This window comes from Trematomus bernacchii, unplaced genomic scaffold (assembly GCF_902827165.1).
Source record: "Trematomus bernacchii unplaced genomic scaffold, fTreBer1.1, whole genome shotgun sequence".
Lineage (NCBI taxonomy): Eukaryota > Metazoa > Chordata > Actinopteri > Perciformes > Nototheniidae > Trematomus > Trematomus bernacchii.
In genome coordinates this window covers 2,531,615-2,549,731 of record NW_022987582.1, presented here as the reverse complement: position 1 = coordinate 2,549,731, position 18,117 = coordinate 2,531,615, and the positions used below count along the sequence as shown (strand labels likewise).

General features: G+C 41.8%; 1 protein-coding gene across 1 annotated transcript; it reads right to left on the bottom strand.

Moving 5' to 3' along the window:
• Positions 1-584: 584 nt before the first annotated feature.
• On the bottom strand, positions 585-17,836 carry epb41l4b (erythrocyte membrane protein band 4.1 like 4B). The gene is made up of 23 exons (XM_034127758.1): positions 16,970-17,836; positions 13,028-13,132; positions 12,687-12,729; positions 12,116-12,194; positions 11,813-11,857; positions 10,703-10,755; positions 10,040-10,160; positions 9,270-9,357; positions 9,094-9,182; positions 8,492-8,561; positions 7,703-7,872; positions 6,860-6,969; positions 6,376-6,409; positions 6,024-6,057; positions 5,797-5,900; positions 3,915-4,054; positions 3,119-3,240; positions 2,913-3,026; positions 2,770-2,825; positions 2,521-2,673; positions 2,243-2,363; positions 1,636-1,769; positions 585-1,459 (listed from the first exon to the last, which is right to left on the bottom strand). Exons 1-23 carry the CDS (start codon positions 17,246-17,248, stop codon positions 1,396-1,398), a joined length of 2,328 nt encoding a protein of 775 aa, XP_033983649.1. The 5' UTR covers positions 17,249-17,836; the 3' UTR covers positions 585-1,395.
• Between the last annotated feature and the right edge of the window lie 281 nt (positions 17,837-18,117).

Genomic DNA, 18,117 nt, shown 5'->3' with positions numbered 1-18,117 from the left:
TTTTTCGGCAAAGCAGGGGATGGTCTTTATCATTCAATTTCTCCAGAACTATGTATTGTCTTTTCTTGTGAGTTTAATTGTATGCATTAATAAATGAAAAGTGGTTACTTCCAAAAATACTTAGCATTAAGACACTTTTAAAACACAAGGTCAGCCCCCCTCCCAACCGTAATCATTTTCAAACAGTCCCTTATTACATAAAACAGGATGTGATTGGTTAAACCTTGAAAGTCTTGTTTGTTGGCTCACCCTCATAATTACCTGTCATGATCCGCATTAATTCTGTTGGATAAAAACATCTGTGGTGCATTCCTCATACCAGAGCGTCTCCGCTGCACCTTGTTTTGAACATTTATTCTAAACAAGTCACAGAGGGACAATTACAGGCTGACTCACTGTACCGAACTGTACCTTATAGGTGTGTAAGGTAGATAAATGAGTAATGTCCAATATAACAACATTCCCTCAACAGGTGGGTGAGGCCTACACACATTCAGCACACAGGGCGAGGCTCAGCCACATTCCCGTGTCAGCGCGGAGACCAAAGACGATGCTTTGCAGAGTTATCAAACTGATAATGTGTCCTTTATTAAGGTCAACAAAATCAACACATACAGAACAGCAGCAGATCATCAGTCGCGACAGATGTGGTTGTGACAGAAAAATAGACTGAAACCAAGTTGTTGAGCAGCAGGGTTTTGCTTCAACAATAGCTTATTTGAACAGGACTTCTGAGATCAGTTTTGCATTTTGACCTGTGATATAAAATCATCAATGTGCTCAGCTGTGACTGCACATTTGTCTCCTTCTAGTGGGTGGATTGAGACTGCAGCTGTAAAGTCTTACAGTACAATCCAGCCTCAACATCTCCCACACATGGCTGTTCTTCACTTTCTACACACTTTGTTCAGGTTCAAGTTCTCTAAACACTGCAATTGTATCTGAAAAATAGATATCTGACATAAGGAACTAAGCCTGCTCTGTAATCAACATATAATTTATTTTCACATTTCCAAAAAGTGTAGAGATCAATAAACAGTTTAGGCATCAAGATGGACATTGATGTGATGATGACAAAGAAGTAGAACATAACCCCAAAGCAAATTAGATAAATATTTCATCATGTAACATTTATTATGGAGGCAGCACCAGTCACATCTGTAGCTTGTCTGTAATGTTTGAAAGTCCATTTTTTTTCTACCTCACTTAGTTTTTACAGGTTCATTTGAAGTAATATAAAGAAACATAATCCTAAAGTAAGAATTAAGCAAATATATATTTATAACTGCTGAATGTATTATGCAAATATACAAATGTTGATTGCAGCCAACGCCTTTGGGTCCTCTGCACTTTCCTCACTTAAATGGCGGGTCAGCTGCGCCAAGGGTCAATGTCTCAGAGCTCCGTCATCAAGAGGGCTCTTCGTATCTTCTCTCTGTCCAACCTAATTTCTTCTCCGCTGAAAACATAGAACGATACAAAACTCAAGTTGTTAAAAACTTCTAGATTTGAGTCCGAACAATTGTCCTTCTTCCTGACAACTAGATCGCCATGATGCCCTAGAAAAGCTTCAGACCACTGGATGAAGGTTTTATCAATTGCACAATGGGAACAATGAGAGTTGAGGTGTGTTACCTGTCAGTATGGGCAGCAAGGTAAGGGGCCAGGCGAGGAATGGAGCTATGGTAGTAAGAAGGGGAGGGGTGGGGAGAAGGCGAAGGAGAGGGACGGCATGGACTACCCAGCTCCAGAGCTGGCATATTTTCCATCTGGAAAAAACATCAGTGTTCACCCACAAACATTCCTCCGTTTGCTACATGTCATATGAAACAGATACAGTGTACCGACAGCCACCAGACTCCATTCACAAAAACAGTATTTTAGCCACAGGATGAAGGAGTTCCTGGGGTACCGCTGCCTCCATCAGTTAGTTTGTTCATGTTATTTTGGTTGGATTCAGTGTTTTTATTTGTTTTGATCTCACACAATAACACAAACAAACTAATGTAAGGTAGCAGTAGACCAGCATCTACCGCATTATGCTTAAATAAAAAATGTTTCAATGGAAAGAGCTATGATAACAGTTTGCATCCCTTATGGAAAAGGCGGTTTGAAAGCAGACTTTATAGTGAAATATGAAAATATTCTAAATATGTACACCGGAACTGATATTAACCATGGATAAGCCTTCTTAAAAACATCTGAACTATCCCTCTAAGGTGTGTGTGAGAGTGTGTGTTACCTGTGGGTATATGGACGGCTGTATCTGTGTGTCCAATGAGTTGGTAGATCCTGACTTCCCTGCACTCTGGGAGGAGATAGCTGCAAGTGCTTCTGGGAGATCATTTTCATCTTCATGGTTACTGTAAGGGAGATAAATACTGAATGACTTCAAAATTGCATTTTTAAAGAGCAGAAAAAGTGTTCTTTTTGGAGGATTTGTTTCAAGAGTGCAATGCCCCTGTTGCGAAAGCTCTGGTGCTGGTTGGGAGACAGTAATCAGAGGTGAAGTTTACTCACAAGCTGAACTGTCTGACCAGTCGTTTTCTGCGGTTGGTGCTCGTGTTAGATCTGGGCTGCAGCCTCTCTGGCGTTGGGTTGCGGTCTTGCAGATGTGGCATCTTGTCTGCTGTCAGACTGGATGCAGCTGAATCTTGGGAAGAGCTCTGATACCTGAGGACCAGAAACATCATCACACAGAGAGTTAATCTTCCACCCACTTGCGCAGAAACGTGTGTGAGCATGAAAGGATAGGATGAGAGCACTGACCTGTCAATGAGGGTCTCATTTGAGTTCTTCCCTCTGGGCGTTGGTGGAGCCTCCTTCTTTATTGTACAGGAGAGGAGGATACTACTGTTTGTTACATTACACAAGGATGATATGTGCAGGTGGAGCTTTGCTTTGGTTCTCACCCTGAAGGCTGCCTCCATCTGGGCCTTGAGGATGTTGCACTTGAGATGATCAGGAAGCATCGCCGGGGAGACAGGAGGGTGGAGAGACTTTTCAGAAAGCTGCTTCTCCTCTCCCTGCCAGGAAACAACAGAGGGAGGCAAAGAACGTTAGGAAATATCCTCTTGTGAGCTAAATGAGACAACAGTGTGTGGGGGAAGTGTCTGACCTTGTTGTCCATGTTGACCTGCAGTGAAGGCCAGGGGGGAGAATCACTGTCTGACTCCAGAGCTTTGAGCAGAGACTGAGAGATGTCCAACTCATCTGCAGGGCAGGGAGGAGCTCGGCGCTCTAATGCACACAAAGTTTAATGGAAAGATGCATTATGGGCTACAATTGGTATTGTAGAGACATAAGCATGAACAGGCTCAGGAATACATGATAAAGTTAGTATCTGAATAGTTAATTGTGTTTCTATATTACATTATTAACGTATAACACAGGGGCACAGTTTCTAAGAAGCATTGTATTTAAACAAAACAGCTAAATTGGAAAGAAAGAAATGAGTGGAAAATGAAAACCCATGAAAATGTGTTTAAAAGTCAGGTTCAAATCACTTCAACTTATTTTCCTACAGAACCCTTTTTTTTTTTATCTAGCCAGATTGCCATATCAGTACAATGATGGTGAATTACATTGGTGGTCCTCAGAGCATCACCATTAACAGTTTTTACATTTTTCACGATGAGTCTTAAAAGTGACAAACATAACATAACATGATGTTAATATACACTGTATTTTGTGAATGGCAGAAAGCTCAAAGCACTGGATATTTCACAACCCAAAACTATAAATTAATTTCAATATTATCCTAAAAGTGCAGTTGTACGGTTTGTGTGGGATTCAGATCAGTTGAGTCTTAAACAAACCACAGGATGCTGACTGACAGTGATAAACATGAAAAGAGCATCAGGTCCAGACGTATCACAGATTGGACAGCTCTCCCTCAGGCTGACAGTACTCACTGTTCCTGGTGTGTGTGTGGCAGAGCGTGTTGTGGCTGTGTGTGTGGCAACCGTGATGGTGGTGGATCTTGCCCGAGTACGAAGTCTCATTATCTTCCACGCTGAACTGATGGTCTGAAGCAGGACTGCTCAGAGGGAAACTGAAGACAACATGTGAAAGCAAAACAATTTGTCTTCTTTTCTCTAAGTTCCGTTTTGGTATTCAAATCCATTTCTTTCTTATGATTTCAACTTCACGACTCAAGTTTTTTTGTGGCATTCATCAAGAAATGTTACTATAGATGTGGGAAAATATGATATTCTGTATGACTGTTCCAAGTGGGCTTAAGATATAAAACAATGAAGGACACATCGTTGCAACTTTTTTCATTTCTGCAATTATAAACATTTCGTTTATTTAAAGCAATATGGCAAACTCCCTAAATGCATCATGTGATTCGAGTAAACGTTACAGTCAACACACATTAACAGCAAAACATTGGCCACATTTGGTGTAAACAGTTGGTTGATTCAAACAATATATAACCTGCAAACAATGTAAAGTATGTTCAAAAACCTCTCTGAAAGCACAACAACACATATGCAGTTCATGCTCCTGTTTCATACTGAACTACACATTTTAAAGCCGCTTAATCCCTCAACCAGTATGTGATCAACTCAACCCCATCCACCTGTTGAGAATCACATCACTTTATCTCACTCAAATTAAAGTGATGTCAATAAATTAGCAATAATTTAAGGCATAAACTTTAAGGCAGATTTGTGATCTAGCAGTGCACATACAGAAGGATTAAAACCAAGACTACTTTCCACAAGCAAAGCAAGGCACAAAGCGTTCAAACCCAGTGCTATATTAATTAAATTTGTGTTCAAGTGGTGTATTTTATTCTATATTAAGGGATTTCATAGTGTGATGCGTTAGATATTTTTCTGAATATATGGATAGAGAAGAGGTGTTTGAGGAATGAAACTGAAAAAAAGCTTAAAAACTTGTACGTTGCATGGTGGCATCTTTTTCATATGATTTCTACATTGCTTTATAAACACATCATTGATATAGTCACACTGAGTCTAATTGTCCTTAATCGTATCGTGTGTATTTAGATTTGATTTGTTACCCTAAAAAGAGTACAGTTTTTGACGAATATTACATCAAAGGGTGGTCAGTTTTAAAGTGCCTCAATTCCCTACATCCACTACTGACCGTGTTGATAGGCTGACCAAATTGAAATAACTAACTTCCTGTTGTTTTCAGAACAACGGTATGCACCTGTCCCTTTTGCCTCACGTAATATCTTTACCTCACGTCCCTCCCATTCCACCTTTTCGGGATATTTCATGAAGATGTAACACATGACGGGATGCGACAAATAGATGATGACAGAGGGGATGAGGATGATGGAGATTACTTTTTCCAATAAGTCCATCAACAGAGCTTCTCTCTCTGGGACGCCAGTCTGTGTTATTCTAAGTGTTAAAAGTCTGGGTTGGAAACAGATTCCCAGTTCAAACTGAGGTCAAAGTGCGGTCATGACTTTATCCCTGTAAACCACACTGATGGATCCTGGGAAGGTGCCGCTGGTTCTCTCCGGGAGGGGGCGATGACTGGGCGCCACAGAAGGCCTGAACATGGCGGGGAGATGGAGACACAGACAAAAACACACAGGACAAGACATGTAAGATTTATGAGTGACATGACATGATGAAACAAATGTGGGCGATGAGATGAGTGACTTTGCCTAAAAATAGAAACTTGCCCTCTTCTCAATTTCGGATGAAGAACCCTTGAGACTGACTCACATCGTCTTCATTAAGCAACCACATCCTCAACTTGAGTGTCTCTAAACCTGGTCTCTGTGTCTTCTGCGGCCGGTTGTCTTACCTGTGAGGTGGCGTGTGACCCGAGGGCTGCAGGTAAACTGGAGGCGTGAGACCTGGGTGGGCCGGGTGCCACGGCTCGTGTCCAATAGGAATGTTGTGCTGGTACTGGAGGGGAGGAGAGGAAAAGGATTGAGGAGACGCTGAAATTAAATGTTGTCACAGGAGCGAGGCCAGATCAGTGGCTGCTGTATGTGTGTGTGTAAAAGTAGGTTATCTGAGGTCACTCACTCGATGAAGGCTGGGATCAGGGCTGGCGTGAGAGCTGGACAAAGGAGACAATAATCACTGATATCAGATTAACAAACCAACTGAAAACATTTGATTTTGAGTGTTTTGAGCAACGAAGTATTCCCACAAGGTGTGGGACAACCTACAAAGCAGGGGCCATTTTACTTTGTTTTACAAAGGGCTGTTTTAGTGTTAGCGTTGAGATTATCCAAGCCGTTGTGAGGATTAAGGTCAAGGTTAGGGGATAAGGAATGAATGTAATAAATGGAATGTGGAATGTCCTCACTAGTACAGCAATATGAATGTGCATGAGTGTAACGGGTATATTTGTGGGTGTTTTTGTGTGTTTTACCTGATATGTTGTGGCTTTCCTGGAGAAATGGCAGCTGAAAGAGATAGGTATGACGTCAGATGAGAGAGAGTCAAAGCAGAGCAGCATATAAAACAGTTTTATTTTCATTATCTGAACATTTGTCTTTGTCCTTTCAGTCCAGACTCGAGTTGTCACTCCAAACATCATCTGTAAATTACACTTTAATCTTCAATTAGTTTTGTTTTGCAGTATGCACCTGATTGTTCATGTATGACGGATTATGAGCTTGTGAAGCTGCTGTAGCTCACAAAAAAGAGGAAGTATGGAAGAGGAATGCAGGTGATTTGTATGTGACACGTATGTGTAACAATCTGGGTTATGAATACGCAGGAAAGAGTTGTTTTTAAGTTTTTGTTGATATAAGAAAATTATTTGGAAGGCTGATATTTTTAGAGGCTGCAGATTTTTCTTTTCTCTGAGATAATACAGGCAGTCAATGTTTGCATGTGCTGATAAGACTCACCTTTGCACAGGGACTGTGTGCGGGACGGGTATCTCTTGCTCGGCCGTCTTTCGAATGTGCTTGCTCTCCTCACTCTGCCTCCATGAGTGGCCTGATACTCTGTTTTACCACTGAGACGAACAGAATAAAACAGATACAAGTTGTTAAAATATCACACTATAGTCTGACTTCGTTTGTTTAGAAAGTTCTGAGGATTGATTTAAAAACTAATGCATGAAAAAAGTATAATATAAAAGCACAGCCTTTTAACATGATTGAAAACAGGTTTATAGTTATTCAACTGAAGGAATTAATATGATTTTTATCTCTATAATTATATTTAATTGGTTATTTTTTGCTCTTAAAATATGTATTCAACACACTAAATTGCTTATATATTTTTTTATGTAATTACCAATAGACTCTCTAATAACAAGAAGCTCCAGATAAGTTATCAAACTGGATTTCATTACACTCTACAGGTGTTTTTTACTCCAGCTGTAGCTTAAGCGTTTAATCCAGTGACCCCAATGTGAAACAGACTTCACGATGCATTGTTTAGCTGCTCCACTGAATGCCAGGAAGTGGCCTTGAAGTGTGAGAATTAGCTTTGACCATCTCTGATAATAGTCAGAAGAAAACAAACAATAAGAAGGGAATATCTCAGTCACCATAGGAACAGGTCCATGTAACCATAGATACACTGTAACCATAGATACACAGGCTCTATTTAATGTGACACATTATTCCCTAGATGCTGAAACAAGTGCCGGCCACAACTACCTGTCGGAGCCAACTTGTATGATCCTTTTTATACACTTTATGAGTATGAAGAGCAGGTGTGCGTATGTCTCCGAGCTCTACCTGAATCTGAAGCGAGACCCGAGGCGAGTGAAGTCGCTGCGGCTGGCGTTGCCTGTGGTGGGTTGGCGTAGCCGGAAGAAGGAGTGGCTCTCCACGGCGCATTTCCACAGGTGTTTGCAGATCTTGGAGCCTGCCAGCTGGAACATGAACGTGTGCTCCTGCTCCCGACCCTGCACAGTCAGAAAATAAGCAAATACTTTTAGATTCAAGATTCAAAGACCTTATTTTCATATGCACAAAAGCTACAAGGTGGTTGTTTGTAATAAAAATATGAAGCGCTAGGCTCCTTCAATAATATGACATACAATAAATTAACACATTAAGAGAAAAGAGACATAAAATAGTACAAACAACGTCACGGTGCAAGTACACTTGTATATAGACTCTTATGGCACTACTTCTATTCTATTTTATTGTATTTACTTGCACTATTTTATCTGTTTTATTGTGTTGCACTGTTGGAGGCCTGGGACCTAAGATTTTCATCGACATAACTACACTGTAGCTATGTACGAATGACAATAAAAGCCTTGAATCTTGAATCTTGAAAATGCAGGAATAAGCATGAATAAACAAACTATATCCGTGTAGAGTTGAATGTGTGTGTTTGGGTGTGTATGTGGCTGTGCTTGTTTGTATGCAGGAAGTATGGAAGAGGAATGCAGGTGATTTGTATGTGACACGTTGTGTACGAATCTGGGTTAGGAATAAGAAGCATAGAGTTGTTTTTAAGTTTTTGTGCAGGAATTGTTTGTATGCAGGGGTGTGTGTTTGTGACAGGACACAAACCTGATCGTCGTCCTCCACAACGACCAACGTGAGACGACTCTTCTTAAAGTCCAGCCGGGTGATTTTGGGCCTGGATAACACAAAAAGACACACATGGACAAAAAACCAAGGACTCTACATCGTATTATCAATGGCACCCTGTTTTCCCATGACAAATGGGGACAACTTCTTTTGAAATGTTCTATTGAAGTGCTTGTTTTTGCAACAGGTTTTTCTTCAAATTTAGCTTGATCTTATCTGTTTGGTAATATGTCTAAACACGTCTCGCTGATTTTAAAATGAGACTCTTCCTTGAACAAGAATTGTTGTTTGACCGGATCAAGAAAAAAGGTTGAGAAAAACATATCCTTTCTCTGTAGGATCCTTTCCATAATGTTGTCAGGCCCTTCAAATAACAATTTGATCCTGTCAGTGACAAAAACAATTTAAATTGCAGCCAAAATTGGACCATTTAAAAAATGGTTGTCCCTTACGTTACTTAGACACAAATACATTGGAAAATAGGGTCCAGTTTAAAACATTTGGAAATTACCCTTTAAGGCCCACAGCCACTGTACTTACTTTGGGAACCACTGGTGTACAGATGTGTTTGATATACTTACCAAAAGAACAGGCCGATTTTGTTAGAGCCTTCAAATACTAAAATGCCCGTAGGAGTAAGACCGAGAGCATATTCTCCTCCATCTCTGCCCTGAAGACAAAACACACACACACACCTTTAGTGGTCGAAGACTTCTGTAAAGTAGAGACTTAGTGACAGTAAAATTCACTCACACACCTTGACAAAGTGCATATCCACTCCGTAAAGTTCCAGCCACTTGCATTTGTTGAGAAACAAAACCTCTGCTTCTGACGGAATCTTCCCCCTGAGGATTTAAAAAAAGACAGTGCTTATAAATAAAAACATCACTTTTACGTCAGCTCAGGTCTGGTGTTTTGGGCAACTTGCTTTGATAAAGATAACCATCAAAATCGCTACCAGCTGCATGACCGCTACAGGTAATTGGTTAGCTCTAAGAGAAACAGGGGTGCTCCTTGACTTAATCTTTCTTTTGTGAGTAAGAATGAGACTCAGTGTGAGTGTTGTCCTTGTGTGGCTCAGGTGGCTTGGTGAAGCACAGCATATGTGTATGTAATCTAATCCGAAATGGGAGCAATCAGACCGCGGCTGCGTTAAATACTGCCCAGAATCAATCAGGACCCTCCAGGGATTAATCCCTTAATCCTTCATACAAACCAGCGAGAGCGGGGCTGAGTCAGAGGGGGAGAGGACGGAGGGAGAGTGAAACTTAGACGCCCTCATCAGCAGAAACGCTGGCACTGAAAGGCAGCAGCAGAATTACTTCCTCTCCTGCTTAATGCCCAGCTTTTTGCCCCAGTTGTTTCTCAAAATAAGGAGATAAACTCATTGGATGCCCTCCAAAATGTTGCCTGACAGAGCAAACATTTTGGGGCAACTAGTGCACATGCATATGTATAAATGTCCCGGGGTTGACAAAGTCCCATTTTGAAGTCTGACTATGAATTCATTACAACGTTCAAACTCACCTGAGGTCCAACCACCTGCTGAAGATGTCGGCCTCCATGGGCGCGCTCTGTTTGGGAGTGAAGCGAAACTCAGAGACCAGCTCAGGAGAGTGCTCCAAAGGATCGCAGTCTCCCATCTCACCTGGATACAGATTCACACAAACACACATCAAGTAAAGACACTAGGAAATTAAGAAATACAGATTAGCAGCATGATTTTTGCAGTTTGTTTCACCATTTACTACTATCAATAATAGTTACTTGCATGTTCACGCTACACTCCAGTAAATCAACATCTAATTGCAGACTAAAAACACTTTACTTTACTGTCTTTCATGTTGGTGCATTTACTGTATGAAAGCTTTGACATTTAAGATTTGAGGCCAGGCTGCAGTAGCCATCAAATTCATGTAGTACTTTTCCCAGAGCACAAAGTACTTTTCTCATCTTAGCTTATTGCTTGTCCTCTGGGTTTGATTCTAAGATTACACGGATCATAAATTCCTTGTTTTAATCCAATCATGGTTACCAAAAAACGCACCACTGAGCAAGAGACCTGTCTATGCTCACAACTGCTTTACCACCCAAAATAACTGTGACAATAAATATATAATGAAATAAATAAGAGGACTAAATTAAATGGCCTCTCAAACCTTTAAAAATGCAATCTAAAACTCCACTTACTTTGTAAACAATATGCCGCCAGCTCTACTGCAACATCATACGGACATTTCAATCTGAGCAGAGAAAGAGAGACACTGGTGAGGAGCGTCCTTTAGTGTAGTCATAGTGAACATGTTCTCATGTGATGGAAAGTCATAAAGCGTCTGAATGCCCTACACTGCCTGTGTGTGTGTGTGTGTGTGTGTGTGTGTGTGTGTGTGTGTGTGTGTGTGTGTGTGTGTGTGTGTGCATGTCAAGGAGAAGAGGAGCAACCCTTTACTAAAATAAGCAGCCCTCTGCTGTTCCTGATCTTGAGCTTTATAATAGAGCTGGACTCCAGGGATCCGTGGCCCAGATAGAGTCAGAAAAATGGAGAGGGGTAACACGCTGTCTGAGTGTGTGTTTGTGCATGCAGGTTTGTGTGAAAAAAAGAAAAAGTCCCCCAAACTGTAATGTAGGTGACCTGTGTGCACACTCCCACAGGTGTTTACATCAGGTTTGGCACTACTTTTGAGAACCACAAGTCTTCACAGATGAAGAGAAATAACCAGACAATAATATAAATAATAAAACACTTCATTTTAGGGCAAATGTTTCTTCTGTTCACAATACTTAAATTCGGTTATTTCCTTTTACTCTACCAAGCAGTCCAAGCATAGGCCTATTTATCTTTCATCACACTCAATAATATTTAATAAGGTCAACATTAATCATCTTGAAACCACTTGAAACCACTTCACTTGCAGCTCTCCATCTAATAAGTCTTGTACAACGCTTTAAACATGTTTACTTAAAATTCATGGTCATATTTAGTAACTGTGTAAACATTTAGCTCTCCAATAGAATTAAAGACAAAATTGTCTGTGTTTGAATATTGTATGGTTGCAAACCATTTGTTTGTGATGATTAAACCACCAGCAGGTGGCTGTCTCACGGTTTAATAAACATATCAAACAAACATCTGTTACCTGACTTGACCTCCCAATTACCTATGCTAATTGTCGAATAGTTAGGATGTAATGTGATATATAAAACAGTGGTATATGTTTTTACACATACATTTGTATCTGTCTCAAGTTGTATTATAATGTCATTCTGAAATGTGTGCATTAACACGAAAAAGGGGCTTACTTTGCAGAGAGAATATCTTGTCGAAGCTGCAACACAAACAGATATCTGTTGGTGTAAAAAAAGACAACAACACAGAGTGAGATGCAAGCCACAACAAGAACATAAATCAATTGATGTATCACAGGCTTTTCCTCATCTCCGACACATCATTTGTTTTAACAAGTCTCCGTCCATTTGGCCTTGATTTTAATCTGCCCACAGCAGCAAAGTAATTAGCCCAACGTCCCCTTTGGACCTCCCCACTGGGCTCCTGAGAAAACCGTCAGTGTTCATGTGTGTGTTTCTGATTGGTGAGATTTTTACCTTGTAAATTCCTCTCGCAGGTTATTTGGCTCTGAAGAGTAAAATTTCACTCTGAAGAACAGTCTGTAATGAGGCCCGTCTAAAAGACATAACAAGAGAGAGCAAAGTGTGTGTGAGAGAAGGAGGTGGAGAGAGAGGAAGAGGTAGGTGATTAATTCAATCAAATCATAGCTTGTTATGATTTATTTGATCCATTTCATCTCGTCTTTTAATCCAACACAGGCTTCAAATCTTTATCTATCCATATTTCTTTTTAACCAACTTTATTTTGTATTGTTTGTTTCACTTCAACATTGATCAGACTTTCTTTCAGGCTGCTCAACTACAGGAGGACCAGCGAACAAATAGGACAACACAGGTCTCCCCTGTCCCATTCATCCGCCTGTTACAAGCTGCAGAGCAAACAAGTGTTCTGCTCCTAATGCACATGCTAATCACCATGTCAACATTGGATAATGCGCCACCTGCTCCCCACTTACCTGCTTCCACATGAATACAGCACAATCCACACTTCCCTGCACTCACTAACACACACACACAAACACAACTCAGGTACAGTAGGCCTACTTACCTCGGATCTGTTTCTTAATAATCTTGGACATATCCAGCCATTGCTAGAAGAGAAAAAAAGGAATAAGAAGACGATTATTAGTGATATCAGCTTGTTATTTATATATGTAAATATATATTTCCTCTTACAGAAGTAAGAGCTTCCGCCAAGGAGTTTATGTTTGAATTTGTTTTTTTGTTTGTCAGCGTTACAGAAAAGATACTGGTCGGACTAGTCCAAAGCAGGGACTACAGAAGAACCTATTACATCTTATTTCAGATTCGTATCACGAGTGGATAAAGGCATACTTTTTTCAATCACTTGTGGTAACAGCCTTGGCGAAGGCCTTTCTATTTACTCACGGAGACTTGTTCTGTGTCCATGTACTGCAACCCAAAGTAGTCCGTCTCCACCAGATCTATGTGATACATGATCTGGTCAAAAAGGTCCTGGCCTTTGGACTTACTCTACAAAAGAAGAACAAAGAGTTAAATATATGTCAGCTGGGCTTTCTCTGTGTTTACTCTTATCTCTTCTGCTTCAGTAACCTGATCTTCTCCAGATAAATTGAGTCTTAAAACTTGAGTTTCACTATTTGGGTGGCTGCCGAATTGCCTGGTTATTTAGGCATGAACAACCTTGGTATCCATAACAGGAGCAAAATGAATTAGAGTGGATGTGAGACTTGGATGTTGGTCAAGAAGAGAAGGAGAAGTCGATGAGAGAAAGATTCTTATTGATGCTTTTGTCAATAACACACACAACCAAACCCAAAATGTATTGCACAACCAGCTAAATGTTGTCTAAAACTTTATCTGAACATTAAACAGAAGTACCTCACCACCAGGATGAAGGCCAAACCCCAGTCTGAGCCATATAACACAAGGTGGGTGTGTAGAAATATGACAGTCTTGTACTTTGGATCCTGATAACCAGACTAAACATACTGGTGAGTGTATGAATGTGTGAGGAAATCAGTGGTGTTAGAGGATTGGGCAAAGGGGGGGAAACAGGCTGTTGCTTATTGCAGCATGTCACTTTAGAAAAGGCTGATTGAAATCATATCACAGGAGGGAACATGCAGTGGCAACAAGGGCACACACACTGCTGAATATTTTAATAGTCTCTGTTCCACCTTGTGTTTTGTCTGCATTCAACCCGAAGTGACAGGCTAATAAGCTTTAATAGGCGAGTTTCAGCTCTGTTCAACAAACCTGACATGAACAGACTTGTTCCAACACCTGTGACTAAGCTGCCAGTTTGAAAAGCCCTGTGTCATTGTGATGTTGATGCTGTAACACCTCTGCAGAATATGTGGCTTTGTATTGGTGCTTAAATCTCCCTAAGAGAAATACTCTCTGCCCTGATAACACACTTTATACTGTCCGAGAGTTTCAGAGGTGACGCATGTACGCAGCAGCTTTAGTGACACATGAAACCTTTAAAATGAAAACATCTTACGGGAAGCTACTTACGCACGAATGCCCACACACTCGCTCATCATCCCACCTACCCCTCATACACTTGTAGCACTCGTCTGTGACACAGAGTCCCCACAGTGGTAAATCAGATCAGGGGGCCGGGGAATTGAGGGAGATGGATGGAGAACAGAAGAGAAGAGGAAGAGGAGGGGAGGAGGAAGAGGCAGAGTGTGAAAAGAGTAAGACGAGGCCACAGAGGGAGTGTAGAAAAAGATTAGGAGGGAAGACTGTACAAGGCGAGGGGGGGGGCGGTCAAAGAAAAGCGGAGATTGCTTGAGGAGGATCAGATACGGGCAAATAGACTGAGAATGAGAGGAAGAGGGAAGTGAGATGCTGTGAAAGAGCAAACAGGAGGGGGCAGCTTCAGGTCTTACTTAGATTTCCCTGCAGTCAGAAATGAGCAAGTATTGTGATGAATTGACTAATCATAAGACCATCTGGAGCTGCAACCCTCATCGTACATCGCTCCCACACTAATAACATAAAGGGCACTATGATACTACGGGTGGATATAGCTGTGTTTGCAATCCTTTAACAAAAACATTGTAAAACAAAAGCCACAAACTACGTCTCAGATCTAGGAATGAGTCCCAAGCTCGATGGAACTCAATTTAAAGTGATATAACAGATAAAGTGTCTAATCCTTAAATAAGAAAAGCAAAAATACCCAAAACTCATGAGTTGTTTACAATTTGCTTAAAAACAGTAAATTATCCCAAACATTTTATTCATTATTCTGTCAATCCACTAAGAATATCATTAACTAGGCTAAATGTTTGAAGCTTAATGCGGCAACAAAAAAGTGAATTTTCCTTCTCTTATAATTACAAAGTTAATGTTGATTTTACAGTGTTGTGGCTATAAAATAATGACACCCAGGGCCAGCCCTTGGCATAGGCCAGTGGTTCTCAAACTTTTTCTGTCAGGTACACTGTGTATGTGCGTGTGGGGAGTGTTGCAAATAGTCACGTAATGGGCCAAGTTAACATTTATTAAAATACATCAATATGAACGTGAGCATTCCTTTCAAAAAAATAAAAAAATCACTTTGCTAGAACAGTGATAATAAAACAATGCTCCATAAGTCTGTGTGGTCAAAAACATAAATACAATTGTGCAATCCCTTTGCTAGAACAATAAGTTATAATACTTTGCCACTTTGCAATCTGTGCAAAAAAATGAAAAGAAAGAAAATGCTGATATTTGGCAGAAAAGTGTGTCTTATCACAGCATTAGTGGCAGCAATGAGCCTGTTTTGCACTGCACATTTCTTCAAAACGGGGTTGCAGGCTCAGTGGCGGCGCCAGAGATTTCTTTTGGGGGTGCTGTGGGCTAGCTTGACGTTTCATAGAGGGTGCTCAAACATTTAGGGTTTCCCATTAAGGTACCGGGCGCTACAGTTGAATGTTCTACTGCAACACTCCCCACACGCACATACACAGTGTACCTGCGACTGTTACAATGAAGGCTCGATAATCAGCTCACGGCATATAGGTGTAAGCAGGGGTAAAGTGCTATTTTTATAAGTGGGGAGTGGACCTAACATCCTCTAGGGGGGTCCGGGGGCATGCTCCCCCGGGAAGACTTTTTTTTTAAATATTGAAGTCAAAAGCATCAATCTGCACTTTGAGAGCAACATTAATCTATGGATACATCTCTCAACACCCATATGAGACAGAACTGTAAACAGATTTACTTTTTCTTTGTGGATATTTTACAAATCACTCCCCTTTTAAACTCTATTCTTGTTTTACTGTCATATAGTATTTCATACCTGTTTTTCATTTATTCTCTTATTTTTTTATAACTATAATGATCATATAAACGTGTGCCTCGGAAATAATTGTTTACATTAATCGTGACCAAACCGTTTGAGACCCGGCCACTAGCTCGCTAGCACCAGAAGCTAACAACAACGATCTCCGGTACCGGTGCGCTCTCTCTCTCTCTCTCTCTCGCTCGCGCACGCACACAAAATGGCTCGTTCCACAAACACACAGAGCCGAGCTTGAATGAAACGCAGAGACCCAGACGTACTTGTACTGTACAGTATCATATTATTTTCGAATCAATAATTTGTCAAATTATGATTTCTTTTTTCTTTTCTTTTTTTTCAAAACCATCTTTCCTCCTGGTCTCTCGCGCCCCCCCTGTCATGCCTCTGCGCCGCGCCCCCCACTTTGAGAAACACTGGCATAGGCAGTATAGGCAAATGCTAAGGGCGCATCAACCCATGGGGGGCACCGCAAATTGGGGGAAAGAAAAAAAATGTTTTATTTAAATTTCATAACAAAACAATTTCCCGATTTTGGATCAACAAAGTACATCTTATTATCTTATACTAACAGAACTACGCCTATATTGCATACAGCGCCCATAAACTATAGTTCTTTTTTTGAAATAATGGTTTTAGTGTGCAATTATAGGTTTTAATTTTGTATTTGTGTTAATTTAAAATAAATCAAACTCCCAAAAAACATATAGCTTCTGTGTGTTTTTATTAACATTGGAATTTACTGTGATGAAAGTGCCCTGATGACACCATCTGTGTTGAGACTGGTTCCATATTAGCATCCACCAGAATTGCAGTTTCTACTTACATTTTGAATTAAAAAAATCAAAACTGTCATCAACCCTGATGTACTCAAGTACAGTAACTCATAGTTTTTTTACTATGTAGGGGGCCACAAGGAAGCCAAACAAGGACCACATGGGGGCCCCGAGCCGCACTTTGACACACTGACCTAGCCTACCACCTAGTCCTGCGCCATGTAGCCTACTTTGTTTACACACTGTGCCGCAATCAGCACACGGGACACTCACAGGCAAATCCACACTGACATCCGAGCCGTCCAGCAGCAGCACCCGGCAGGTGATGGTGGTCCTCGCCATCCCGGCCGCCGGGATGTGCACCACCGCCCCCCCGCTGACCACGGCGGGTGCATGCACGACCTGCTGCTGATGGGCCAGGAGCAGGGGGTTCCCGGTCACCCCTCCTGCCCCCCCTCCTCCTCCCCCCTTACCGTCCCGCTCGTCCCTCTCTCTCGTCTGGAAGCGGCTCCGGGAGCGGCGGCTGAACGTCCGGCGCAGAAAGCCCATCATCTTCCTGATCCACAAGGTGAGGAGGTCCTTGTTGTGTCCGGGGAAAGTGTTCCACACAACAGGCGGAGAAGCCGGGGTCCTGCTTCTGCTGCTGTTGCCGCCTCCTCCTCCTCGTCCTCCCCGGGGCGAGGAGTCACTTAGCAGGCACGGAGGAGACTTCAGGGCTGCCGATCAGTCCTCCGGCTGGATGTCGGCGGGGGACCCTAGCCGCATACTAATGAAACTCACGCAGAAAGACCACCGAGGCACCAACCAGTTGATTAACTGGCCCGGTGTGAACGACTCTCACGGAAATACAAGCAGCCCTCCTCCTCCCCCTGTCCTGTCCTCTCCTGTGCACCTGCCTCCTGCTTTGCTTGCTGTTGCGCACCGACTCTCAAATACCGGAGAAATCCCGACCGACGCTCCGCCGTGGGAGTCACACGGGGCCGGGGAGGGGGAGTAAAGTCTGGTCACCTCTGCACCGGAACCCCGGGGGTGGTTGTTGCTTATTCCCACCGGCGAACCGAAACTACCTCACAGGTAAAAGTCAACCAACGAAACTGGACAAACAGTGTGTTCTGCGCCTGCGTAAAAACACAGCGCAGAACAAACTTCTGTTCCTCCACAGGCCGACCCAGCAGCGCCGGTAAACCAGCGCCACCTGTCGGACACCCGCCTTTATCATGAGTGGTTCCCAAGGTGTGGTCCAAGGTGCCTCAAGGACCGATAAAGGGTTTCCAGGAAGTCCCCAAAATAATTATGTGTCACTTTATTTATAGAACCTTAGACTGAAGAATTTCACAAGTCCCAGTCAAAACACAACACCCTCATGACACTAAATAGCCTACAATAATACATTCATAAAAAAAATATTAAATTATAAATTG